The 24912-nt window shown below is 51.0% G+C and overlaps 9 protein-coding genes across 9 annotated transcripts; 4 read left to right on the plus strand and 5 right to left on the minus strand.

Moving 5' to 3' along the window:
• Positions 1–230: 230 nt before the first annotated feature.
• TRIVIDRAFT_110941 (uncharacterized protein) lies at positions 231–929 on the minus strand (the record flags this gene model as incomplete). The annotated part of the gene is made up of 2 exons (XM_014105919.1): positions 231–744; positions 809–929. 2 exons carry the CDS (start codon positions 915–917, stop codon positions 563–565), a joined length of 291 nt encoding a protein of 96 aa, XP_013961394.1.
• A 229-nt stretch (positions 930–1158) lies between these two features.
• Positions 1159–4828, plus strand: TRIVIDRAFT_73127 (uncharacterized protein; the record flags this gene model as incomplete). The annotated part of the gene is made up of 5 exons (XM_014105920.1): positions 1159–1202; positions 1254–1673; positions 1740–2883; positions 3310–3661; positions 3735–4828. The coding sequence occupies 5 exons, from the start codon at positions 1159–1161 to the stop codon at positions 4826–4828; spliced, it is 3054 nt and encodes a 1017-aa protein (XP_013961395.1).
• Positions 4829–5207: 379 nt separating this feature from the next.
• TRIVIDRAFT_33790 (uncharacterized protein) lies at positions 5208–5921 on the plus strand (the record flags this gene model as incomplete). The annotated part of the gene is made up of 3 exons (XM_014105921.1): positions 5208–5258; positions 5346–5659; positions 5711–5921. The coding sequence occupies 3 exons, from the start codon at positions 5208–5210 to the stop codon at positions 5919–5921; spliced, it is 576 nt and encodes a 191-aa protein (XP_013961396.1).
• A 327-nt stretch (positions 5922–6248) lies between these two features.
• TRIVIDRAFT_33470 (uncharacterized protein) lies at positions 6249–8174 on the minus strand (the record flags this gene model as incomplete). The annotated part of the gene is made up of 1 exon (XM_014105922.1): positions 6249–8174. The coding sequence occupies one exon, from the start codon at positions 8172–8174 to the stop codon at positions 6249–6251; it is 1926 nt and encodes a 641-aa protein (XP_013961397.1).
• A 1226-nt stretch (positions 8175–9400) lies between these two features.
• TRIVIDRAFT_62960 (uncharacterized protein) lies at positions 9401–13735 on the plus strand (the record flags this gene model as incomplete). Its single annotated transcript, XM_014105923.1, has 4 exons — positions 9401–9739; positions 9838–9907; positions 9964–13362; positions 13416–13735. 4 exons carry the CDS (start codon positions 9401–9403, stop codon positions 13733–13735), a joined length of 4128 nt encoding a protein of 1375 aa, XP_013961398.1.
• A 621-nt stretch (positions 13736–14356) lies between these two features.
• TRIVIDRAFT_82154 (uncharacterized protein) lies at positions 14357–16826 on the minus strand (the record flags this gene model as incomplete). Its single annotated transcript, XM_014105924.1, has 3 exons — positions 14357–14931; positions 15113–15941; positions 16434–16826. The coding sequence occupies 3 exons, from the start codon at positions 16449–16451 to the stop codon at positions 14762–14764; spliced, it is 1017 nt and encodes a 338-aa protein (XP_013961399.1).
• A 529-nt stretch (positions 16827–17355) lies between these two features.
• Positions 17356–17761, plus strand: TRIVIDRAFT_34614 (uncharacterized protein; the record flags this gene model as incomplete). Its single annotated transcript, XM_014105925.1, has 2 exons — positions 17356–17581; positions 17664–17761. 2 exons carry the CDS (start codon positions 17356–17358, stop codon positions 17759–17761), a joined length of 324 nt encoding a protein of 107 aa, XP_013961400.1.
• A 285-nt stretch (positions 17762–18046) lies between these two features.
• Positions 18047–19273, minus strand: TRIVIDRAFT_215076 (uncharacterized protein; the record flags this gene model as incomplete). Its single annotated transcript, XM_014105926.1, has 1 exon — positions 18047–19273. One exon carries the CDS (start codon positions 18957–18959, stop codon positions 18429–18431), a length of 531 nt encoding a protein of 176 aa, XP_013961401.1.
• Positions 19274–24111: 4838 nt separating this feature from the next.
• TRIVIDRAFT_33511 (uncharacterized protein) lies at positions 24112–24420 on the minus strand (the record flags this gene model as incomplete). Its single annotated transcript, XM_014105927.1, has 1 exon — positions 24112–24420. One exon carries the CDS (start codon positions 24418–24420, stop codon positions 24112–24114), a length of 309 nt encoding a protein of 102 aa, XP_013961402.1.
• Between the last annotated feature and the right edge of the window lie 492 nt (positions 24421–24912).

The raw sequence follows: 24912 nt of genomic DNA on the forward strand, positions 1-24912 counted from the left end.
GGCCAGAGTCAATATTGCAACAGAAATTTGCCTAAAGATGTCTTATTGAATGAGAATTTTGCATTGCCAAATGAGTTTCTATACAATGGCGTTGTATCCATTACCTACCTATACATTGGACTTCAATTCCATAGGATAGCAGGTGGATGTACTCCGTACCTTTGAGCACATCTTACTTCTGGCGTGCCCTACAGGACAAGTGCATTTCAAATTCGATGTGGCAGCTAAGTCGAGAGAAGAGAAGAGTTCATCCATATATCTACCTAGATTTTTCCCCATGCCTTGAGATAGCCTGCGCCGTTTTCTGAGAGATCATCTCCATGTGCTCCTGCTTAATCATACACAAGGTAGTACACTAATATACATAGAAGCAGCCGTTGATATTAATCCAATGAGCCATGGCCATTCGGATGCATTACTTCCATTCATGCATGTATCATGAGCGAATGGCGCCAAAGTAGAGTGCAGTTCATTCCATCATCCGGGGTCGTTCATCATATCTTTGCAATGCATGTACAAGACAGATCCCTTTTTGCAAATCAAGACACCAATATCTCAATGCTCATTTAAGGGCCCTCCAGAGGCCCATCCATGCGAGACCGGCCGAGATGGTGACGATGCCAAACCTTCGGCTCCTCATGCCGAAGATCGACTTGCTCTGAAGAATGACAGCCCGTTGCTTTTCGAGCTGTGACATGCCCGAGAAGTAGCTATATCCCGCAAGACAAAAAAATGCACCACTTCCTGTGTGACTGTCAGTCTTTTCATTCTCCATATTAGATTGCCCTTGCATGAGACTACTACGCACCTATGACTTTGCAGCTCAAGCAGTCGTCGCCGCGGTCCTGGCGCAAAATGTCCTGAAGCCGCTCTGGTTTCTCAAGCGACTGAAGAGTCGGGATCTTGTCGCCGGCCATGTTGAAGAAGCCGCTGGTTCAGTAGTTGAGGCGCTCAAGCTCGAATGAAGACCAAGGACAAGTCGATAAGAAACACCTGATAATCAAGGGTAGGTTTTCCAGCAGCTATGTAGCGACGCAAAGTGATTGGCGTAGCCGCATTAGTCAGCGCAATCCAACCAAGTTTCGTCATGCTTAGTTGCGCGACTGTATAGCTGGAGCTTCAGACATTGAACCTTGGACAAGGCGCTGGGCCGTCACCATGAACGGCGTTATTGAGGCGCTGCACATCTATGATGACAACAGGTAACCTTTTAGTACCCTGGAGGTTCTTCTAAACACCGCTGACGGGTCAAGGAATCCCATTCTATCGCATACCTATACAGGACGGCCGCTCTCGGCTTCCCATCTTCTGTCCCTCTACCTCGAACACCCATTTCCACGGCCGAGCCTGATCTATCTCCCCAATGCAAACCCTCCGACACTCGTCTTCAGCCTGACGCACTCCAACCTGCTTTTCTTGGCCACCTCATCCACCGAAATCGAACCCCTCCTTGTGCTCGAGTTCCTGCACCGAATCGTCGATGCCTTTGAAGACTTCGTTGGGGCGCCGTTGCTGGCTGTCAAGCTGGAAAACAACTACGATGTCGTCGCCCAACTTCTGACGGAGATGTGTGATGCAGGGACCGTCAGTACGACGGAGCCCAACGCTCTAAGAGAAGTGGTGGAGATGGAGGGCTGGGTTGACAAGCTGCTGGGTAGCATCAACTTACCAGGGTAGGTGCAGACTTGCAGCACTTCAGCAGCTGATGAGAATGCTTCTCTCGACTAACCTGAGAGTAGGAAAAATCCACTCAACACAACTTCAAACGCACCGTCCCTAATAGCCTCCAACACGCCAGCCTTGCCCTGGCGACGGGCCAACGTACGGCATACGTCAAACGAGCTCTACGCCGATGTCGTTGAGACTCTCTCCGTCACGCTTGCTCCTTCAGGAAGGCCATTGGCTGCCTTTGCTAATGGAACAATTGCGTTTACGTCAAAGGTGTCTGGCGTTCCGGATGTTTTGGTGACATTGGGCAGCCCGTCAGGGAAACATAATATCGGTGGCATCATGGAACTACCTGTGTTCCATCCATGCGTTCGTTTGAACAAGTGGAATGAACGACCTGGAGAATTAAGTTTTATACCGCCCGATGGACGATTCATCCTGGCTGGCTACGAAGTTGACCTGTTACCATTTACGAGTGGCAAGAGTGGGAGCGTCAACTCGAACAACCTCAAGCTTCCCGTTACCCTTGAGATGAAAACTGGTCTTGGACCCGTGGGATCCGAATTCGAGGTCAGGCTGCAAACTAACAAGATTTTTGGTACCCCCAACTCATCAGCAGCAAGCCAACTGGCGCGTTCAGGAGTACCCGGAATCCCTGGACGATTGTCATCACCACACCCTGGAACCCCAAGCTCGCCACTGCTGGACGACTTGACAGTCACTATTCCTCTACCTGAAGACGTGAGGAACCTGTCTGATATCAGGCCGTCTAGGGGAGATGCAAGCTTCAACAGAGCCGAGGGGCGACTCGAGTGGCACATCCCCGCAAAGGAGATATCTGGCCCGACGTCCCATTTCGGATTGAGGTGTACGGTAGTGGGGTCTCTAGCTGACGACGACGAAGAGGAAGAGTTTGATCCTACAGGATTCGGGTTTGGCACTGACTATTCATACAACGAGCCATACCAAAGCACACCGGCTACGAAGAAGGGCAAAGAAAAGCAGGGCGCGGATGATGAACAGGACCCTAAGAGGGTGGCGCAGAACAAGATTCTGATGCCTAGTTCAGCGTCTGTAAGCTTCTCCGTCAAGGGGTGGCTAGCAAGCGGGTTGAAGATTGAGAGCATTGTAATAGATACAAGGAAAAGCCGGGGGCTGGGCGAGGGTGTGAAGCCTTACAAGGGCGTCAAGTACTTGACAGTCAGCAAGGGAGGAGTAGAGATTCGCTGCTAATAGACGGCTAGACTGAAGTTGAACTGCATGGCTCACTCTTGTTATTTAGTAGTATACCTACGAAGTACTCAAAGAGGCACAAGGGGTGTGATCCTCCGTGTTGGGAATTGAATAGCACAAATCGAATCAATATCCGAGTCAAGTCCGGAGCAGCTTCACAGCCATTGACATTCCCCGGCAACTGTGTGCCAACAGAATAAATGCATTCAAGAGATCCCCTGAACCCAACAGTTTCAATTACCCCAACGAGGGGCTGCAGCGTCCAGTAAGCGGACGCTCTTAAAGATGCCGAATCTGCAGCCTTAAGCATTGCCGTGGCTATTTGCTAGTGCGGATGCTACAGCTCGGTGACAGCTCGGAAACAGCCACTTATAACTGTACCCCACGTGCTTCTTACCTACTACGGAGCATACCTTAGCAGTATCCTTGTGCGTCATTGCTCCTTATCCTTCACATGAGCTATTGCTTCCTTCCAACTTTGACATTCTAGATTCGCCTTGTCATGTCGATTCAAGCCGTGTAGAGCACGAGTATCGAGCTGAGAGAAGGCGGATTCTCCGTGGTTCCAACATTGGCTGTCGCAAGGCTATGAAGCGCTTTGCAGGCCCTGTTCTGCGTAGCCGGCGTGGCGCGAGGGTCAGCCGAGATGCGTCATGGCTGACATGGGCTTCGCGATGCTGCGCTCCGGCATCTGGTGGACGATCGGTGCGATGGAGCTCGAGCCGGCCTGGGAGGCCACGGACGGCGATTTTCTTCCCGGGTGAGCTTTGCCTGTGCGATGCCGAGGTTAGAATGGCTCTTTGTGACTGATGCGAGTGCGCGCGAGTGGACAGGCCAGGGAGTGCAAAAGGTTGGCATGCTGTCGCCTTGGCTGGAGGCGTTTCCCACGACGGCATCGCAGATTATCGAAGAGATTGACCACTGCGCTGGTTTCAAAATCTCCGACGTCATACAGAATGGCCCGTCCAAAGTTCTGACCCAGACAACCATGGCCCAGCCTGCCATCATGGCCACGTCCATCTTCATCCTACGCATCCTCGAGCGCGAGTTCAACTTTCGAGTTGCCGACCATTTCGACTTTACGCTGGGTCATTCTCTGGGCGAGTTCACTGCATTGGTTGCTGGTGGATACATTGCCTTTGAAGACAGCTACTATTTAGTGCAGCGGCGCGCAGCGGCGATGTCGGAGGCGACGAAGAAGGCCATCCAGGAATATGGAGGCGAGTACGGCATGGTGGCTGTGATTACAGAACCGGAATATCTACAAGGCTTGATCAAGGCGATTCGAGACTTTGTTGGGCACTCGAGCGACGGGAGCAAGTCGGAGAGCAATCAAGATGTGCCGCCGATTGAGCAGGTGTTGATCGCCAACATCAACAGCAAGAACCAGATTGTGTTGAGCGGTAACATGGAGAGAATCAAGATGCTTATAGCGCATGTTCGCCAGTTCTTGGGCCACGACCCACGAGCGGTGCGGCTACACAGCGACAGCCCTTTCCACAGCCCCATCATGAAGCCCGCGGTAACTGTCATGAAGACACTGCTGGAGAAGAAGAGCCGTGTCCCGGGCCGAGAGAACGAAGACATTGTTACGTTCCCGGGATTGATGCCGTGTATAAGTAATGTCTCAGCCAGACCGTTCCAAAGCAAGGAACAACTAAAGGACCTACTCGCCAGAGGATGCCTTGAGACGGTTCGATGGTGGGCAGCAATCAAGTACCTCGACCAGGAGGAGAAAGTCAGGCGATGGGTTGGTATCGGCCCTGGCAAAGTGGGCAGAAACCTGGTAGGAAAAGAGGTGGGCATGAGAGGAAAGGATCTAGTCAAGGGAGGAGGCGTATGGGCGATTACGGATCCTTATGAGGTGGAAGAGGTACTGCGAGGACTGGAAGAGACGGCGAATATCTTAGATGACGAAGACGAATAAGAGATGATAGCTTATAGATAGGCTGGACGGGTCGGTTCTAGTATATAGGGTTCTGTGTATAAGTAAGGTAGGGGTGAGCGGAAGATGGCGAGCATATCGGGATGCTGGATGTGTCCAAGAGTACTATTTAGTAGGCGAATTGTAATATTATTTTAATTACATTTCATTGTAATTCTTGTCCTATAACTGGACTAAAAAATCAGTGCCTTTGTTATTGCGTAATGCGAGAAAAGTGAAGCTCTTGGGGATGACCGAGGCCAACCCCCACCAAGATGGCTGTACTTTATTATACGTGCATCCTAATCCTTGCCCACTCTGCAGCTAAGCTCCTGCACCTCAACATCAACCGCAACCTCTACAAACCACACACAAACAAACCATGTCGGCCGCAATACCCTCTGTCGCCTGCCTCGGCGTCATCGGGCGCAACGTAAGCTTAAATTCCTCTCTTCTCTCTTTCTAGAGGGCAGAGAAGAACAAGAAGATTGGACAGCAGCTGACGAAATCGCGCCCGCAGAACAACCCCCTACACATCTCCATCTTCCCTTCCTACGATCCCGCTGCCAACACCTTCTCGCCGATCCGGAACCCTCTGCAATTCTCCCTTCTGCTGTCCTCGACAATCGACGTCTTCGACTTGCGATCCAAAAGCAGCACAGCGTCGGGCGACTTTGGGCTTCTGCACGCCATCGACGACCGCCTCGCGGCGTATGGCTTCGAGACCAACACAGGCGTGCGGATGGTCTGCATAGTGGACATGCGCGGACGACGCGTCGAGGCAGGTGGCAGCGGCGTCGCAGGGCAGGGCAGTGGCGCGGCGGGAGCATCGACGTCTACTTCGACTTCGGCGTCTGCTGCGGCGGCGCGATCGTCTGTGGGGAGCGTGGGCGCGGGATTGCGGGACTCAGAGCTGAAGCCGGTGTTTAGGGCGATGCAGAGCGCGTATGTGCGACTGCTGCAGAACCCATTTTACGATCCGGACGAGCATGCGCCGCTGGGCGGGAAGGGCGGGAGGAGGATCACTAGCAAGAAGTTTGGGGATGACATGAAGAGGATAGGGGAGGCATGGACGCCGGGAGTGACGACTCTGTGAGGATGATGGCAAAAAAAGCGAACTTTGAGAATGAGAGAGACGGGCTGTGAACGAAGGGTATGGTGATTGGGCATTTGCATTGGCGTTTTGGTGGGTGGCTGGCTATTCATGATATCCGTGATTGATATGGTGTACAACTAGCGAGATTGCGAGATTTCGTTTGGTATCGGCCCGGGCATTGTTTTCCTGTCTAGAGCATGTAGGATTTTGTAATGGTTATAGTCCATCTTCAATACATCTTTTGAAATCTTCAACCGTCTATATCTATCAAATATTCCATGACTACCAAATGCATGATACCTATATATGTTATCCCTGCCCAGTTTCTCACCCCATGTCTTCGCTCTGCTTCTTCAGATGCTCAATTCTCCATTTCGATAGCCCGGCAACTTCTTCTACCTCCACACTCTCACCCATCTTCTCAGCACTATCCACGCTCTGCTTCGCCATGGGCTTCACCTGATATGGCTTTGACGCCGCTCCCCCTTCCCAGTGGCGTGCCTCCATTGTCAAAGGCTGCCACCAGTCTCCTGTTCTGGCATGCCACCTCGCGCTGCATAGCTCCCATAGCCGTGACGCAGCCCTCTTGTAAGCAAAGCGCTCGTCTTCTCCCGTAAAGGCACCCGTGTTAGCAAAATCCACAGGCCGCTTCTGCAAGCCAAAGTCAGAATCCTGGTCCGGATCGTACTTTGACGTGGCAGATCTGGTGTCGTAATACGACACGTTGGGGCGGAAGGGGGAGATTTGGTCTTGATAGACCTCGGCCACGGTTTCGGAGTAAGTTGCATCGTCACTACCTTGATTGGATCCCCCTAATGAGCTTGCGGGCAGCGATGTCTCCGGGAAGAAAAGGTCGTCGGGAGGGTTTTCGGCGCGGATGGTGAGCTTGCAGCGAGCTTCATACATGGCGTCGAGGAGGGTGATGAATCGCCTGGCCTCGTTTTTGGCCAGTATCGTCAATATGGGAACACGGTCGATGATGAATGTGTGATAAGTGGACGCCATTGTGAGATAATCTGCTGGGCCGAATGATTCGACGAGTTTATCAAAGGTCCAGAAGACGACGCCATTGTAGTGGCGTGGTGTGACAATTTGACGGCCGTAGACGATGAGTTTAGACGGCTCCCATGGGATTATCTCGGTGGTGGATCCTAAAACGGCCTCTTGGACTTTCTGAGCAAACGTTTGATCATCTTCATCGAAGAGATAATAGTAGTGTGGCCTCTTTTGGGTCTTGCTCTCATCTTCTTTCCCCTCCTCTACTGTGGCGGAGTGCAAGACACCATTAACATCCTCTAGCTGGTTCACAGGAGCATGAGGGCTGGAGTCTTCTTCTCTCCGCCGCCAGTCTTGGGCTCCCTCCATCTGCCAGAAATCACATCTGGCCTTGAGCACTTCTAGAAATGCAGCGAAATCACTCGTTTCGCCGAAAAGCTCTCCTCGATTGCGCGTCGCACTCCCAAATATCTTTCCCATGAGACCTCTCGACGTCGGAGCGTAATCAATGCCCGTAGCTTTCTGCAACTCCTCAGGCATCCGGTTTGATGACGCAACGAGGACTCCGCCAAGCTGGAAAAAGGTAACGAATAAGTTGCTGAGAATCTTACTGGCAGCACGGTCTGGGAGCTGGAATTCGTCTAGGAAGAGGATTGGAGACTCGTCAACGAGTTTCTTGGCCATCCAGAGAAGCGAATATTCTGCGGCTGTATCCGAGACCGTGGGGCTAGACTTTCGATGCTTCTCAAGCTGCGATAATGTGTAGAGCATAAATGTGTTGAAGTGCCATCGCTTCTTCTTCTGTGTGGGCAAGCCCTCAGCCAATAAGTCGAGAAGCATGGACTTTCCAGTGCCAACTTCTCCCGACAGAAATAGTCCCTTAGGAGAATCGATGTCAATGGCTGTTTGATGATTGGTAAGAACTCGGGTAAGAGCAAGACTCTCTTTGCCCTCAGGCGTGTTGAGTAGATGCTTGAATATGGGATTCCGCCATATTGCGTGGTGCCGCAGTGCTAGTATGCCCTCTCCGGTTTCTTCTTGCGGCGGCTTTTTTGGCTCGGTGAGACGGGCTACTTGATCTAACCGCTGGCGATATTCGGCCTGGGGAGCGTAGTCCTTTATACGGATATATATCTTGTGTAAATGCCGTGCTAGACGGTGTTGGGCCGGATCGGGAGAGTATATGCCAGCGGCTACCAGGGACTGGTATTTAACCAGAGGGTCAGTGATAATGACAGCCGTGGAAAATCTCCTCATTCTGATGATATGGCTCATCTCTTTACCAGGTTATCAGGGGTAATTAGGATCTGGTGTGTTTGCTTGAACATTTTCTGCCTTCTACACGATAGCCATCATGGACATATGTATATACGGCCCAGCGTGTGAAAGGAGGACACGGAACGATGAGGAGATTGAAAGGCACAAAGATGAACTCTAGAATGAGAAGGAAAAAGAGATGCCCAAGAATGATGTTACAATAAACGCAGTGAGGAGCATACAAGAGCAATCTGGTATGTGTTTGTCTAAATTGATCCTAAAAGACCGTCTAAATGCCAAATTTGTCTGGCTAGTAAGACTAAATTGCTGCACCTTGCTCCGAGGTAGTAGCTGAGCTGGTGCCACTACAGTATCTGGATGATCACTACAGTACCTGGATGATTTCAATACCGTACTATACTGTAGAGGCATCCCCATACCTGCAGTCGCTCCGTCTCCAGGGGCCCCTTTTAGCCCTTCTAGGTGGTTAGTGAATCAGTGCTGCATGTAATTTAGTTGTATGGAGATGATCAATGCCATTGAGCTACTGGAACCAGGTCACTGCATGGCATTTGATACCAAAATGGATTGCGTATTGGGGATACGGAGTACCTTGTGAATGCAGCAAAAATGTGTGGCAGCCGTTGTACATCTGCACGGCTCCCCAGCCATAACTTTTTTTTCTCCTTGGTCGCAGATGTCTGACGACAGTGTGATTTTTTTCTGGAGCTCTTCGTGACCTATCTTCTAAGTATCTCTACCTGCGTTGGGGGCGTATAGGGTACTTGTAGCAGATGTAGCGCGAGGGTACGTCAGATGCCCAGTGTTCGGCGCGACAAAGCAATGCTACTTCAATGGTACTTCGGTTCACAGTATAAAATAGGTGGGCGCGCACGTACCATTGCAGTTCCCGCCTCCGTGCGCTGGCGATTCTGCCCATTTGTTTTTCGCCCACCGCCAGCAGAACCAATGAATCCAAGCAGCTGTTTTGCTTCTTTCACGCACTACACCACATTTGCCCTTTGGCCTGTGGAGGTCAATCTTGCATCCTTCATTGCCCAAGACTAGGCATTTCGGCATGCCCTTCTGAGTCTCTTTCCATCATCGAATCCATCTCCCGCAAACCCCCGGAACCAGCAGCTGCTGCCATCGCGACTCGCGCGCCCGGCGCGATCCCTGCGATCTCAATCTAGTCCATCGCCTGGTCCAGCCTTTTCGTCAACATCATGTTTTCTCCATCTGCGGCTGAGGGAGGCCCGGCCACGGCGACTCGTTCCCGTCGGCGATTGCGCCCCAAGAGCCAGGAGCAGCTCGTGACGGCCCCGAAACCCAAGAGACAACGCGTGCCTCTGAGCGAACAAACTTCGACCAACACCGACGCCCAGCCTGAGATGGCTGAGGTCAGACCGGAAAAAGTTGCAACACCCGTCGAGCCCAAGAAGGATATTGCCATCGAAAACGCTCCTCCGGTGCAGCCTGTATTGCGCAAGGAGCTGATTGTTCGGACGAAGAAGCCCAAGCATGGCGATCGTGCTGCCCAAAAGGGTGATGGAAGCCTCGTTCTGGTATGCCGCAAGCTGCATCCTTGCTTTTCATGTCGCATCAAAGTATTCGTATCAGCTCTCCCATTGTCCAATGCTAACCTGTTTTTTCTTCTTTCTAGACAAGCACCAATGCATATACTGTTAGCAAATTGCCAGCACTGCCCGACAGAATTCGGAGCGACTGGTCTGGTACGTTTCGTTCAATTTTTTTCCACCCATGCGACTTCGCGAACTAACTTGAGCAGGGAGCCAACACGCCGACATCTTCTCATCATCCGGTTATGCCCTGACGCTTACACCTACACATGCTGTTGTTTGGCCCTACAACTCGACTTCTCAATCCCCCGAGACCTTCACCTTCACTCTTCCGTCCTCCTCTAAGCCCAACGACGCCCTCCCGGTGGGATGTCTCGTCTCTCCCTCTGCATCATCAACCGAACCTGGACTGGTAGTTGTAATGGCTAGCACTGGCAAGGTTGTCTTCTGGGAGTCTATTTCTAGCGCTGCTACGTTCGCCTTTATCAAGAAAGACAGGTCCGGTGTCGAATATCAGATTTCTGGGATGTCCTCGGGAGAGAAAGTGGTTGCCATCACTAATGCAGAGACCGCTGGATTTCTCCTAACCTTTAACAGCGGCCGCTTGGCCTACATGAACGTGCGAGACAGCCACGGACGACCAGCAATTTCTGTTCAGTTTTTACGAAGCAACCTTGCAAATTCCACCGGCGGCATATTCGGCACCATTCGCTCTGCCTTTTCGCACCTAAGCCTTAAGGGGGATATAGCAGCTGTCCGAGCTGATAGATCCGCAAGAGTTGGTGAAAAGAATATTGTTGCTCTGACAAACAAGGGCAAGCTGCAGTCATGGAAGGTTCATCGTGGAGGCCATAGCGAACCGTTCGGCGAGTTTGATGTCCGAGAGTCCATCACAACAGCACTCTGGGAAGAGGACCCTTTCTGCCGCGACCTTCCAGCCGACTCCTTCGAAGCTATCGATTTTGCCTTTGTCCCGAAGGGCTTAGAACACAAATACATAGATCTGAGCAAGCTCAGTGCCGCTACAGCTACGGATGATCCATCTGTTCAGCAACTGCTGCTGCTTGTTAGCTTGACTAGCCGAGCCGTCTCCCGTTACGCCCTTGTGGAGGTTATTCTTACTCAGAGGAGGTTCCAAGTAGGCATGATTCGACCAATTACTTCATACACTACACCAATTTCCCAGACGGATTCTATCCAGGCTGTGAGGCCGCGACTCTATCTGCCACGTCCCGCACTCGTGGCTTTCGCGGTGTTCGATCGTGCCGCGGTAATCGTGTCCATTGCAGCATCACCGGAATCTCCCGATTCCCAACTTCAAAGCGACACACACAGCCTGTCTCCTTCATTTGAAGACGTCATCGATTTCCGCGAAGATAATGTTCATGAGGTTATTGGGTCTGGTTTTGAAGAGACGTCGCACGCATCGCCTCCCAATGAGGATAGCCGAGCTGCTCGAGCCAAGAGCAAAAATCCAGCCGTGGTATTGATGGTTCGTGGAGCTGGTATCATCCGTGTCGCAACAACGGATGTGGACAAGTTCGCCAGCGACCAACCTCCACAAGTCTCCGCCAAAGGCAAACTGGAACAAGCCGTCTTCTTCGGCACTAAGAAGAATAACCCTCTGGTTTTCAATGCCCGCCAAGAAGTCACTTTCTCAAAAGACGAGATCGCGCAAGCCGCGCAAGAAGTCAGCAACGAGATTCTGAGTTCGACTACAGCATACATGTCTACTTTGCCTGCCTCGTTGGAAGAAAATCTTGTTGCACGCTCGAATGCTTTGGAGAAACTTATCCTTCACCTAAAGGCTACCGGTGCCCATCTGGATCGCAAAACCCGCTGGAGTTTATTATACAATGCAGAGAAAATGCATGTAGCAACGCTCCTCTGGAAACGACAAGAGGCCTTCGTTGCAGCACGCCCGTCGGACAGCAAGAAGAGTTTAATCGGATACATTGTTGAATTCATTCATCAGGATCAAAAGCACAACCCTAGCCCTGAAATTGGCGAAGTTGACCGCATTCGACACTGGTTCATCAACGACATATTCCGCCTTGAACTCTTTGTGGCATGGGCATACGAGGTTATTAAGATCTTGTACAAGGACAAACTGCTGGATGACGCCAAGGTGACCATGATGATTTCCGAAGCTCTTCAGATCAACATATGCGCTCTGCTCGGAGCACTAGATTTCCGCAAAAGCAACCTTGCCTTCTACGGGCTGGGCGACGAGAAGTTGAGAATGGGTATCTTGCGTGATGGATATGACGGCCTCCCTGAGCCATGGACAGGATGTCACTATGTTGCCAACAACGTTGCGCGCTTAGTTGAGCTCTCAGATCAGTGGTATCAGAAGTGGTCGAGATCTGGAGAGGAAAAAACCAAGCCTTCAGGCAAACCTGATCCTGCCATCATTTCCAAGATATATAAGGATCTTCCATCAGCCATCGACGGCATGCTCATCTCGATTCTGGAATATGCTCGATGGGCTGAGACGACACCAGACCAGAAATCCATGGGCCAAACCTTTGCCAAAGAATACCAAAAAGAAAGATATAGCAGACCCATCAGCCTTGGACGAGCTGGTAAATGGGAAGAAGGAGCTGCCATCGCCGAAAAGCATGGCTGCTTAGATGGCCTGGCAGTTATCCTACTGGATCATATCGAGGAATTAGAGCTGATACTCAACGAGCCCACACTTACTGCCTTTGAGTCACAAAACTTGAGGGTTTTGAAGAAAAGAAAAGAAACAGAGTTGGAAGAGAGGTTCACTCGATATGGCCAAGAATTTGCCTTCCCTGTTTACGAGTATATGCTCGAAAAGCACGGAGTTGATGCTGTGTTGGCGTTTGGGCTTGAGACACTGGGCTACAAGACCCGGTTCCTTCGCAGCAGACCTGAATTGGCACGGATATCGTGGATCAACGATATTCAAGAAGAGAAGCAAGTCGGGCATGCTGCAGAGACGCTTATCCATCTCGCTCTTGAAAAGGAGCACCAAGTGTGGAGCAAGAAGATTGAACTCAGCCTTGGAAAACTGGCTCTGTTGGCCGAGATGGAGAAAAAGTCACAGCCATCGAGCCTGAAGCCAAGTGCGGGCGAACTTCGCCTGGACCAGAAACTGGCGCAGGTTGATAAGGAGCTTATTACGGTTAAGATTCAAGATCAGCTCTACGCTCAAGTTTTCCCTAGCACTTATGACGCTGTTGACGAAGCGGCAGCCTTGAATCTTGCTATGGAGGCCCATGGTGCAAATGTACCTAAGCGCCAGAAGGCTCTGCGCCAGCTTTTCGAAGATGGCATGGAGAGGTTGCTTAAGCACGAGGCTCTTGATGCTATGACGCTGATTGACCTATTGACGCTCGTGGAACTCTCACAAGAATCCCGTGAAGAAATAGCACATCCGTTCTGGTTGGCTCTTAAGGTGGCCGAGAGCAGTTGCCATAGCGACGAGCTTCGAGAAGCTAAACGACTCATCTGGAGGAGGCTGTTCATCCGGGATGACTGGTCAAAGATTAACGACACGCAATTGAAGGACGACCGGGAAGTGGTGGAGAGACTGGCAAGCACTGAGCTATACGCCATGCTTTCAGACTGCATTCAATACCGTAAGTTGTCTCCATAATACTACAATAAGACGCAAGCTAACACAACCTTACAGAGGATGCCCACAGTGTCTTCAAGCCCATGTCTCCTCAAGATGCTCTTGGTGCCTTTTCAGAGCATCTCGATCGCCGTTTCCACGATTTTGAGGCAGGCATGCGGACGAAGCTGATCGACGCCATGCATCACGAAGACAAGATTCTCACCCAATACATCGAAAAGAATCGCCTGACAGAATGGGAACGTACCGCTCTGGAAGCGGCACAAGCCCAGCACAACAAGGAGGAGCAGGCACAGAATGCCATCCCTCCCATGGATTTGCCCGTGCCTCTCTTGGGCGGCGAAATCACTACTAGCACTAATGGTAAGGCCTTGTAAAGGTCACGCGGAGGAAGAAATGAGGGGAGGAAGGCATGGGGAGGGGACAAAAGCGGATTTCAATGTGAAGAGGGAAAAGACGTAAAGAGAAATGATTTGACAAGTTCTGTCATTGGGCGGCGTTTGGCTAATTGATTCATGTTCATCTGGTCTCATCGATGCTGTACAATAAATAAACTAAGGGGGAGGGAAAGAAATGAATGACAGAGGGGAGGAAGAACAAAAAAAGCAAGGAGGCCTACTATACACACAAGGGTACTCGAGAGTACTATCTATTGCTTTTACGACAGACAGAATGCTTGCCTTTTTTATTAGCTCCTCGGGTTGGAGAATATAACGAGGCGCTGAGATGCCTATTTCTTTTACATTCAAACCCTTTATGTTCTGGATTATGTCTGCGTATAACCGTGGCTATCCAGCGCGTCAGTGAGGATTAACTGTGTTGCTGTTGGATGTAGTCGAGACATCGTGTGTCCAGTTCTCTAATAGCAATCTAGCTGTTAGAATATCAACAAAACGAGACGTCGGCAAGATACCATCTCGCATTGTCTTGTGACGCGGATACATACGGTCCAACTGCAATTGGGATGGGTAAGATATCACTTAGGACACGACAATTTTGCACGAATACGTAAATATTGACACCCTTCCTTCTAGGAGAAACAGCATTGTGTCAAACGTCAAATCATTTCGGCGTTAGGCATATGACGACCGCTATGTATCTCATCTGTCTCCATCTCCATAGTAGATCAAGAGCAACTTGCTTTGTACATTCCTCCCCCAACATAAACACGGCCGTTGGACCCTTGCAGCTTGGGCTTACCGCTTTTTCCATTTCCTCCACCACCTTGATATCCATTTCACCCCGTGTTTAACACCATGTGAAGGGCCTAGGATGAAACTGAAATGGTGTCTCAGATCGATCCAATAAGGCAGAATTGCCGTCGCAGAAACATCGCTTTGAAAATCAAGCATCTTATTGGATATGGAATACATACGCACACGTATAGAAGAAGCAGGTCAATCTTAACCCTGCATCTTCTTTCTCTTGCCGATCTGGGCAGAGAAACCAGTCTTGATAGCCGTAACGGATCGTCGTGAACCGCAGTTGTTGCAAGTGATGAAGTACAGACGGTTCTCACCCTTGTTAAGCTCGGTATCGGGCGACCTGCAAGTTTTGCAGGTAACGTACTCGACTGCGGAATAGTTGGTTAGTATGGTGGTATTATACCAATATGAAATAGAAACAAAGAGGAGTGGATGGAAAACGGAAGCAAGGGGTGGCGGTAGGAGCAGAGAGACTCCTGATCTTTGGGCCTGAGATAGCCAGCACTAGGCTTCCCCAATGCACCACCCGTGCGTGACGGATAGACATACTTATGTATTTTCTTACGACGTTTTCAATCTGCTTCTGCTGGAATCGACCCTTGATGACCAATCTCCTATTTCCGTCAACGGAGCCGTTTGTACCCAATTCGGCAAACAGGTAGGCGGTGAGATGTTCCTCGGTTCGCTTCATGCGCTTGCTGATATCGGCAATGTTGGCAAAGACAGTTTTCCTGTTGCCTTCACGCATGCACTGGGGAGGGGGGATCTTGTAGCTCTTGGTGCCGCTGAGTGAGTGGTCGGGGTTCTTTTGTGACAGGACGGTGAAGAAGCGGGAGAGCAGCATGGTGTAAGGGATGGTCTTGGACTCGTCGTGGGTCCAGACACCGGTGCCGGTCTCCATGTCACCCTCATCCTCCTGAACTGCCTCCTCGGCCTCTTCGGCGTCCTTAACCTCGAGCTGCTTCAGCTTGGCAGTAAACTCATCCTCCTCGGCACCCTCAGCCTTCTTGACCTTCTTCTTCTTCTTCTTCATGGTCAGGTCAAGACCTCCATCTTCGGCGGGGGCTGCTCCATCCTCAGCTTCGGCATCGGCATCGGCACCCTCAACCTTCTTCTTCTTCTTCTTCTTTTTCAGGAGAGACAAATCAAGGCCGCCATCTTCGGGAGGGGCAAGTTCGTCGGCGGCGGCTTGAGATGAGTTATCAGCAAAGGCTCCGAGGGCGGCAGACAAAGGCGGCGTACGAGGCGTGTGTGACAGAGCCGTCTCCTTGGGTTCCTCGGCGGCGCTCATGATGGTTATTGAGCCGTCGGTCTCGACTACTAGTTGTTCGTCGGTGAAGGCAACGGATTTACGGGACGCCTTGCGTTCGATCTGGTCCTGCGTAGTGGGGAAAAGACAAGCAAAAACGTTAGCGATGCCGAATAGCTTTTCTCTTGATGGAATTGAAAAGTTCAACGGAAAGAAAAGGCAAAAAAGACAAGGAAAATCTCAAAAGGGGATAGGCTGGAGAGTGGTACAGTACTGATGCTTGGGGATTTGTGATGCCGTCTAATAGGAAAAGCTGTGACTCAGAAGTATGACAGGGAGAAGAATCAACGGGTGGATGAACAAAATGTCCCCGGCGAGATTGGTGGGGTAAATTTGCAGTGATTGGGGCTATTTTTTTTGCGTGGCCGGTGCTGGGCCTTGTGGGCTGTGGGAGGCAGAGAGGGGCAAAAAAAAAGGTGTAGTATTAGGTAGGGAAAGCAAAGGCAGAGCAGAGCAGCTGAAGTGGCAACGCCAGGGCTAGCTCGAGGTAGAGAAGGTTTGCATGCTTCTTTGTACCCGGCCAGTAGCGGTGCAGCGCAGAGTGGTAGCAGTCAGACTTACCTGTACTTGGTTGTCCATGGTTGCGATTGTTCTTTTGAGTTTTTGTCCTTGTCCTTATGACTCTCTCTCCTTGACTTTTGTCGTTGGCTTTTGTCGTTGGCCACTAGAGAAGGCCCCTCTCTGTGCGCACGTCTCCCTCACTCAAACAGCTCTCTCCTGTCCGAATCCGACTGCTTGATTGATACTGAAGCTGGCCGCTTATAGGCGTTTGATGAGATGAGATGAGTCGAGTCGGCGATGGCTGATGGCTGATGCTTTGCGGCCCGACCATGCGCGTATCTGCACAATGATGGCGTCTTCCTGCAGAGGCTCACTGGTTCTTTTTGTAGCTGCAGAGCAATTTCGAATGAGCAGCGGCTGGGTAAAAGGTCGAGAGTTTGAGTCAGCTGCACGTCATGCCATGGGCCGTTGCTTGGGCCGATATTCGAGGAGCTGCTGGGCACTGATGTGATTGCATGGAGTCACCCAGAGGAGGGGTATCACGTGATGCCTGCTGCTGTCACTGCGATAAGATTGGGGGGGCGATAATGATAACGGCTGCTATACTGCTATAGCCGTAGGTCCTGCAGCAGGTAATCCAGCAGGTAATCCAGCAGGTAATCCAGTAAGTAGGTACGTACCTTACCTTCCAGGCTGTGAGCAATTGAACCTCCCGAGGTGGGCCATTTGCAGCCGCCTTTCGGCATCAGTACAGTAGATCCATTCATCGGCTCAAGCTCCACCTCTCGACGCCTGCGATTGCAAGACTCAAGATCGTTCACGTCGCCCATCCGTAGAGACAATCCAGCAGTCGCCCTCGTCCCCATTCATGGCCTGAGATCTCCGACAACGCCACAAAGCGCCCGCCATCTCTCGTCCCGTCCCATCAAGTCTCGCCTCCATTGAAACACCCGTCCATCTCCCTCCTCGGAACCTCATCGCAATGGCCTCAGACGAGTCCCTCGTCGACCTCCACGCCTCCTCCCTCACCGACGACAAAGACGACGTCGATTCTCTCCCCTCAGACACCACCAGCGAGCTCTACTCCGAGGCCGATTCCGAGGCGCAGGAAGAATGGGACCGCAGTCTAGAGCAGCTCCAGCTCCTCCTCACCATGATTCTAGTGCCGTGGATGGGGAAGCTCTTTGGCCGCAAGTTTGCATATTGGAGTGAGTTGTGCCCCGGCATCACCACCTATATTATCCCTTTACATTGCCAGACCAGACTGCTGACTGCTGTTCCCGCGTTTAGGCTGGGGTAAGTACATGAACTGGGTGCACAACGTAGATGTGCAAGTTACGAACAAGAAGTCGTTCAACGCTGCCGGCGCCGTGGCCGCCACTTTATAGCCATCCGTCGGATTGAGGATCGTTCGGCGTTTTTGGATCGACTGTTTGTCTTCACCAGCTGGGAATGCATAGATTGACTCCGGTTCGATATATATACATCAACCCGATAAAATCATCAGAAGTGCTGCTACGACATTTTGGCCGACTCTATGATCAAGGCCATGCAATTACGTGCTCAGAAACTCGTGGGAAATTCTCCTTGTCCAGAACATCACCACATGTAGCGCAGCACATTCGGTATCATGAAGAGAAATGGCAATGGCAACGGCAACGAGTAATATATATAAACATGACTTTGTTATTCATCCCTCAATTACTACATTAATTATCATTTCCATAATACTGTCCCTTTCCTGCCAACCATTGGCAATACTAATCCAATACCGAATATTGCCCATCGTAAATGTACGTGCTAATACAGCGTCACTTCATGTACCTTGCCAATCCATCAACTTGGCACCCACTAAACGTGTTGGCTTCTCACAGACAAGCTCTTCGCGTGTTTGTTGAATTCAGAAGACATCTTTACATTAAATCCAGCTGCCATAATTGCTAGACATGATCCACCTGAGACAAGGTACCTGTTGATCGACAACAATGTTCCTCTCATGGCGAAAGAGCGAGGCGTGTGGTGGGAAAGAGAGTAGAGGCTCCCGGTCGAGCATACTTAGACCTGCGACATGGCAGGCCGAGAAGATCGTGAAGACCGGGAAGACCGGATTGAACCGCCAAAACCGCCGCCGCTCCTAGCATCCAGAATGGTGATGGCCAAGAGCACGCTGAAGCACACCCAGAGGAACCACATGAACGCAGTGCTGGCCTGGATCTCGCGGCACCTCCGCTCGTCGTGGTGAGAACCAAAGCCAATCCAGTCGCTGGGCAAGTGAGCACCGGCAATGTTGCCGCAGTTGGGAGCTTGCAGCTCGGCGGCCAGCACGATGGCGCAGATAAAGGTGAGCAAGGTGGCCAAGCCGTCCCAGAAGAGGAGCACAATGGGCACGGCAAGGCTGATGACGAAGACTGCGACGAGGCCGTACAGGAGAGCAACCCAGGACCAGGCGGCGACGAACATGGTGAAGTTGATGGTCTTCATGTGGCCGTTGACATTGGCGGCAATGACATTTCCGATGAGAGCCGTGATGAGCAACGTCCAGATGAGTGCGATGATACGCAAGAGAATCTTGAAGAGGTTGGACATGGTGGCGGTGAGGTCCAAGCTTCGAGTTTACAGCTTGATTGGATTTGGTTTGACCCTGTTCAATTGGCGATCCAACAATCAATTGCAGATTGTAGGATTGAATTTTTCAAAGACCAGGCAGGGGAGGACGTGTCCCTGTCTGCGGGTTTCTCTTAATCGGCGGATTCTTGTCCGCGCCGTGAAAGCTGGTCTGCACACCGGGACAATCGGTGTAGGACACAATAGCTAAGCTAGCAAGCTCAGAAGCACCTGAACCCTAAGTGAATTCTGTTGGCGATATTTGTGATGATTTGGAAACGTGTAATGGAGACAATTGAAGCAGAAAAAAAGACGTCGCACACGGACCGTCGAGCCAGAGACGCAGGAGGTTCGAGTGGGAAAGGCGTGATGCAAGAGTGTCGACCGAGCAACCACGGAAAGGAAGCTTATAAGGTGAGATGGCGGGCAAGTGACGTGGGGGGGGGAGGAGGAGCTTCGATCTAAGCTGGGGGCGGGCGATGTAAAACAACACGGCAGATCAAAACAAAGTACAGCTCCTCCGCAATTGGCAGACGCGGTACCTGTCATGTGTCTCAAAGCGACAGCGAAAAATAGAAAGTTGCAGCTCCATGCATCCTGCGCTGCCGGAGCCCTCGGCACTTGCGAGGGCTTGCATGACGTTTTCGCATCCGGGCGCTGATCAAGTGTCAGTGCGAAGCTTGTTTTGCTGGTGATTTCTTCTTTTCGCTGTACCAAAAAGCTATGCTTTGAGAGTCTAAAATTGACCCGTTGAAACACCCTGACGTCACGCACGTTTCAGCGAGAAGAGAGCCCAACAAAGCATCTTTCTAAGTAAAAAAAATAAAAATAAAATAAAACAAAATACAGCCACCAAGCTTTTTTGTGTGACTTTTCGCAGCCCATCTGTCTCAAAATCCTCACCTGTTCTGACACAACTTTTTTGTCTCTGCTGCACTGTGACAAGCTGTTTCTGCTGGCTGCCTGCGCGATTGGCTCGATTGGCTGCAGCTGGACCCTACATGATACAAATTTCCCTGTTTGGGAGTAGCGGCGCGGCTGCTCGTTGGCCAGTGGACAGAATCCATGTCGTCATCGCCATCATTGGCCAGCGACCTTCCATGCCCGAAACGGACCAAGGCTGGACGCGTCAACGAATAACGACGGGCCTATGTGATGCGAAGGGAATGCTGCGTGAAGCAACGTTCTCGTGTTCGTATCCTCATCCGTCTTCTTGTTCAGGAAATGTTTACGGAGTACTAAGCATAGAATGCTGACAGAGGCGAATGGCCAATCATTGGGCCGCTTGGATCCGCCATGGTGCCATTCAAAGGACCACCTCAGTTGAGGTAGAGTGTTATAGAAAAACTGCCAATTAGAGCAAAGAGGGATAGAATAGAAGCAAGTTAGAGTAAATCCGGAGAAATTGTCCTCCGTTACAGGATCTTTTGTTCATCCTCCCCGATAACTCCGGCTATCCTCAACTATTTCCACCGCCGGCCTGAGCTCCGAGTTCCGGGATGCCTAGCCGGGCCCTATTTCGGTCGTCTTCGGCGATGCAACCGGGTCGCCCAGATTGAATAGCCGTGCCGGCAGCTGTGGCAATAGCTACGCTTGGCATGATAACTCTATAACGGTTTGTATTTATCCCAGAATCGCCATCCAGCCCGAAACAAGCAATATCCCCGTCAAAGAGGCAAAACAACAGCCTCAACTTCACCGAAAACCCCAAATTTCTCCATACCGGCTCGAGGGAGAAGATAGTAGAAGAATGTTTCAGGTAACTTTAACAGAACTTTGTCATCGGCTTCCTACCGTCATGCCGACGCAACTCAAAAGGACCCTACAAGTCTCCGCCGCCCTCGGCACAAATGACATACGCGATGGCTACTGTGGCTGAAGAGTGCTGAAACTCTGCTCGCCATCTTGATTCCTCGCGGCCCACAGAAGCCAGTCTCTCTGAATCAAGCAAGTTACTCCCGTTTCCTTCCCAGCCTGGGCACGGGTAAAGTTGCCGGTCCCACGTGGTGGCTAGGGTTTTCGTGGCTTTTCGTCCCCCCTCCATGAGCCACCTTCAGCTTTGGGAAGAAATGAGAGAGAGAGCAAAAAAGCCCCCCTGAAGGCAAAGAGTTTTGGCCTGTTTGCAGTTATAATCAAGGTGGTCGCGTGCGTGTCCCACCATCTCTGACTGGTGAACCACCAATGACACAGGAAAAGTTTGTCACTCATCTTCGTGTGCGTATATTCCACGTCACAGATCAAGGCCAGCTTCACCCTTTCACGTGGGTGAATATCATATCGGACACCCCCAGATATCTACGTAGATTCCCGAAGATCCGATCGCGCGTGCCATCCCACGCAGTTGGTATTCGGCACAAGCTTTACTAGAACTCCCCGGTGCGATGCTAAGAACCGCTCTGTTGGGCCAGATGTTCTGGTGAGGAAAACCGGAGTTGCTCAGCCAATTGGCAAGCTAAGAAAGCTAGACGTTGTGCAATGCTAGTCATTCGCCTTCCTTTCCAGTGTCGTTTTCCGAATAAGACCTCTTTCTCAAATCCAAGACTATCATCATGATCAAAATTCATGATTTCTCTTAACCGGAATTTATCGTTATTTCCGTCAAGATCTAGCAGCTCCAGTAACTTAGGAATTGCCACAGTGGAAACTCCCATCTCGCTGAAACAGATTTAGAACTGTGTACCAACGGGTCCCTTCTCGTGTTGTTGTAAACGTGGAGCAAGAGCCACTAGTCCAAAGCCTATCCTGCGCTGAAAGCAAAGCTCGTCTCGATTTCCGTGTCACAAAAACGGCGTCGACACGAGCGGTGCTTGATTCGCTCAGCCGTAAGAGGTTGAGAGAGAAGTGAAAGTAAAGATGGGTGTCACCGAGCCTTTCACTGCCAAACAAACATTGAAGCTGATTGAAGGTTATTTCGCGCCCTTCCGAAGCCTCCGCGTGTTTACAGCTTCCTTAATCGTTAAAAAGCCTGTGCAATCGCTCACAGCTGCTCTCGTCCGCGCAGCCGCTGAACGAAAGTTCCCTCAACATAGGCTTTCAACGTTGTTGGGCTGGCAATGGTGCAAACTCTCTCTTCTCCCTCTTCAGGCCGGCGAGCTGCGCCGCAATTTTGCCGCAGAGTCTGCGGGTAGTGGCAACGGGTTGCCTATGGATAGGATATTCCATCTCGTTTGTAGGGCGTAAAACGCAAAGTTGATTCTCCGCGAAGTGTTTCTCCGCGCTGGAGCCGCGAAAGTATGGAAGTCGGAGATATGGTGGAAACCTCTCCCACCTTAGAAGCGGAGCCGAGGTTCCGTTATTTCCAACCGACACTAAGTATTTCAATTATTTTTAGATGATAGAATCTGATGGGTATAATGATATGTAAGCCCATAAGCTAGGATATGGGGATAGGATGGGGATAGGATATGCACTTGAGGGTTGAGGCGTGTAGAAAAGCCAGGAGGTAAATGAGTAAGAAATAAAGTTTGTTCAGACAGATGGGCAGAAATATAGACGTAAAGTTGACAAATGTCTTAGTAACAGAACATGTTCACCTTATGTGCAAGATAGTGGCTGCGTCCTTTGGTTGTACACCATGTATGAGAGCAACAATGACACTTCTTATTCCAAGGTCAACTCCAAGTATTGCCATCTCCGGAATAATACACCGCCAAGAAACCAGTTCCGCAGTGCCAAGTTATCTTGTAAGACACCTAGCGCGTATTAGTCTTAGCAAAGGACCAAGTTCCTCCAGCAGACCAAGTTTCATCAATGGCAAGTAAGCATTCACGGTGGTAATACACTTGAGCAATCAAGAAGAGTATATCAGGTGAGATTTATCAATTGAGTAAAAGAAAAAAGCAAAAGTCTATAGGTCCTCGCTGGTATCTATATAAAAGAAATTCGTAACAGCATCAAGCTATATGTAACACCAAGCCAATCTTTTTAAACACCCTTCAACCAAACCTTCCACCTCTATCCATATAATGCACGCAGCATTGAGCGGCCCCAATCATCAAGATAGACTTGAGATGCCGGCCATGAACGCTATAGCCTATCCTCTGGTGTGGTCTCGACTTTGCATGTAAGCCAGGCTAGGCACCGTGGCTTCCGGAGGCTCGCCTTAGTGCTGGTGATGCTGCTAATCGGCCATCATCCGATGGTACTAGTCGGTCATCATCCGAAGCACGGCCAGCAGCAAGATCTCCCCGACATGTGAGATGTACGCAGGCAGTGCCAAACTCCGTTCATCGTGCTAGCCCTCGTATGCAAAGGTTCTGCTAACAGAGTCGGGTCCCCGGTTAGGCGATGCCGGGTAAAGTCGAGTTTCCAATCTTGGATAGATGTTTGCTGACGCTGGGTCTTTGGTGACCCTAGAGGCCCTAATTTTTAGGGGCGGAGGCAGCGCCAGGGGCACGCAGAAGAACCAGTTCTTAGCGGGCTTATGCGGTTCAATCGCCGTCGTGGGACCCGCCTTTCAGCAATCGCACAAATGACGAAAAAGAAAAAAAAGTGGTTTCTGAAGAAGAGAAAAAAACGAAGAAGAAGAAAGATGAAGAAAAAAGGGGGGTGGGGGAGAGTGCGAATGAGAGAAAAATCATGTAGTGCATATATGCCTGCCAATTGATATGAGATGGTGCCTGCATATGCCACGCAAGGTAAGATGGTGAATAGATGTAATGGAAATTTTTCTCTCAGGGAAATATGGTGAATTGAGATGTCATAGTGATAGATGTAGGGTGGCTAACAGCCACTGTCATGTTTCGTAAAACTTTTTTTGGTCATGATATCATGATGTGAAGAATGTTTGTCGTGATGGTGCTTTTGTTGGTGAGAGACCCTCGTTGCTCACGGCCTGATTGGCGTGGGTGTTGTAGGGCCGTCTCCTCCAGTTGGGCGACAGGCCCAATTAGGAGTTGCTTTTGTTTTCCTCGTCCTTTGCTTTCGTCTTTTTGTTTTTTGGTAATGAAGAGGGCGGCGGCCGCATCAAGAGCCCAATGGGTGTCCAAGGGATCGACCAGCACGGTGGCTCAATGGAGCAAAGCGTGGTGATGGGATGGGATGGCGAATAACTTGAGTGAGGGGAGAGGCGGCAATGATATCACGCTTCTGTGCCATGGGCCGGCGATCACCTCTTCGGGGCAATGGCCAACGCTCATGCCCTGGTGTGATCCCAGTATCGCTTGCGCGCCTTGACGGCTGTCTTGTCGCCCTGGAAGCGGTGCTGGAAGAAGTTGAAGACGGCAAACTCATCACGGGTCATGACATATGAGTCTGGCTGGGCCTGGACCTTGCCCCAGATCTGTGACAGGGCCAACTCCAGGATCTTGCTGACGGTGGGATCTGAGGCACCATCGGGGCTTTCCCGAGCAATCTCGAGGGCCTGGGCAACGGCAGCATCTTGCTGGGCCTGGTGCTGCTGGGCAGCGGCCGCCTTGGAAGCGTGATGGTGACGATTGCTCATGCTGGCGAAGCCGAGCGAGACGTCAGGCTGGCGGTGAGGCATGGGGCGGATGGGGGAGTGGTTGAGGTGCTGCTGGTACTGGATCTCAGAGGGATAGACAGACAGCATTGTACTTGACGGATGAGCAGTGGTGGTAGGGGCGATGGTCATATATGCGTGGGCATGTACGAGCTTGTACGAGTGGGTGTCGGATGGCGTGCGTCAGTGACCGGGGTATGGTGTATATATACGCACTTGTTCGGCGTAGCGTATATATAGAAGCAGCAAGGCAGTTACTCGAGGTGTCCAAGTAACATATGCATATATACCAAAGCAATATACGCCGGTGGAGGTGGGCGGGAGTATCGATCCACGATCAGGCTCTGCCAGGGAGGGGGATCCTTGCTGTTCGCACACACTCCCAGCACGCTTGACGGCTTGGCGTACGGTCCGTGTGTGGGGGCCAAGAAGCGGGTGTGAGCTTGAGTTCTCTCGTGCGTCTAGGTCTGTCTG

This window comes from Trichoderma virens (assembly GCF_000170995.1).
Source record: "Trichoderma virens Gv29-8 chromosome Unknown TRIVIscaffold_1, whole genome shotgun sequence".
NCBI classification, from domain to species: domain Eukaryota; kingdom Fungi; phylum Ascomycota; class Sordariomycetes; order Hypocreales; family Hypocreaceae; genus Trichoderma; species Trichoderma virens.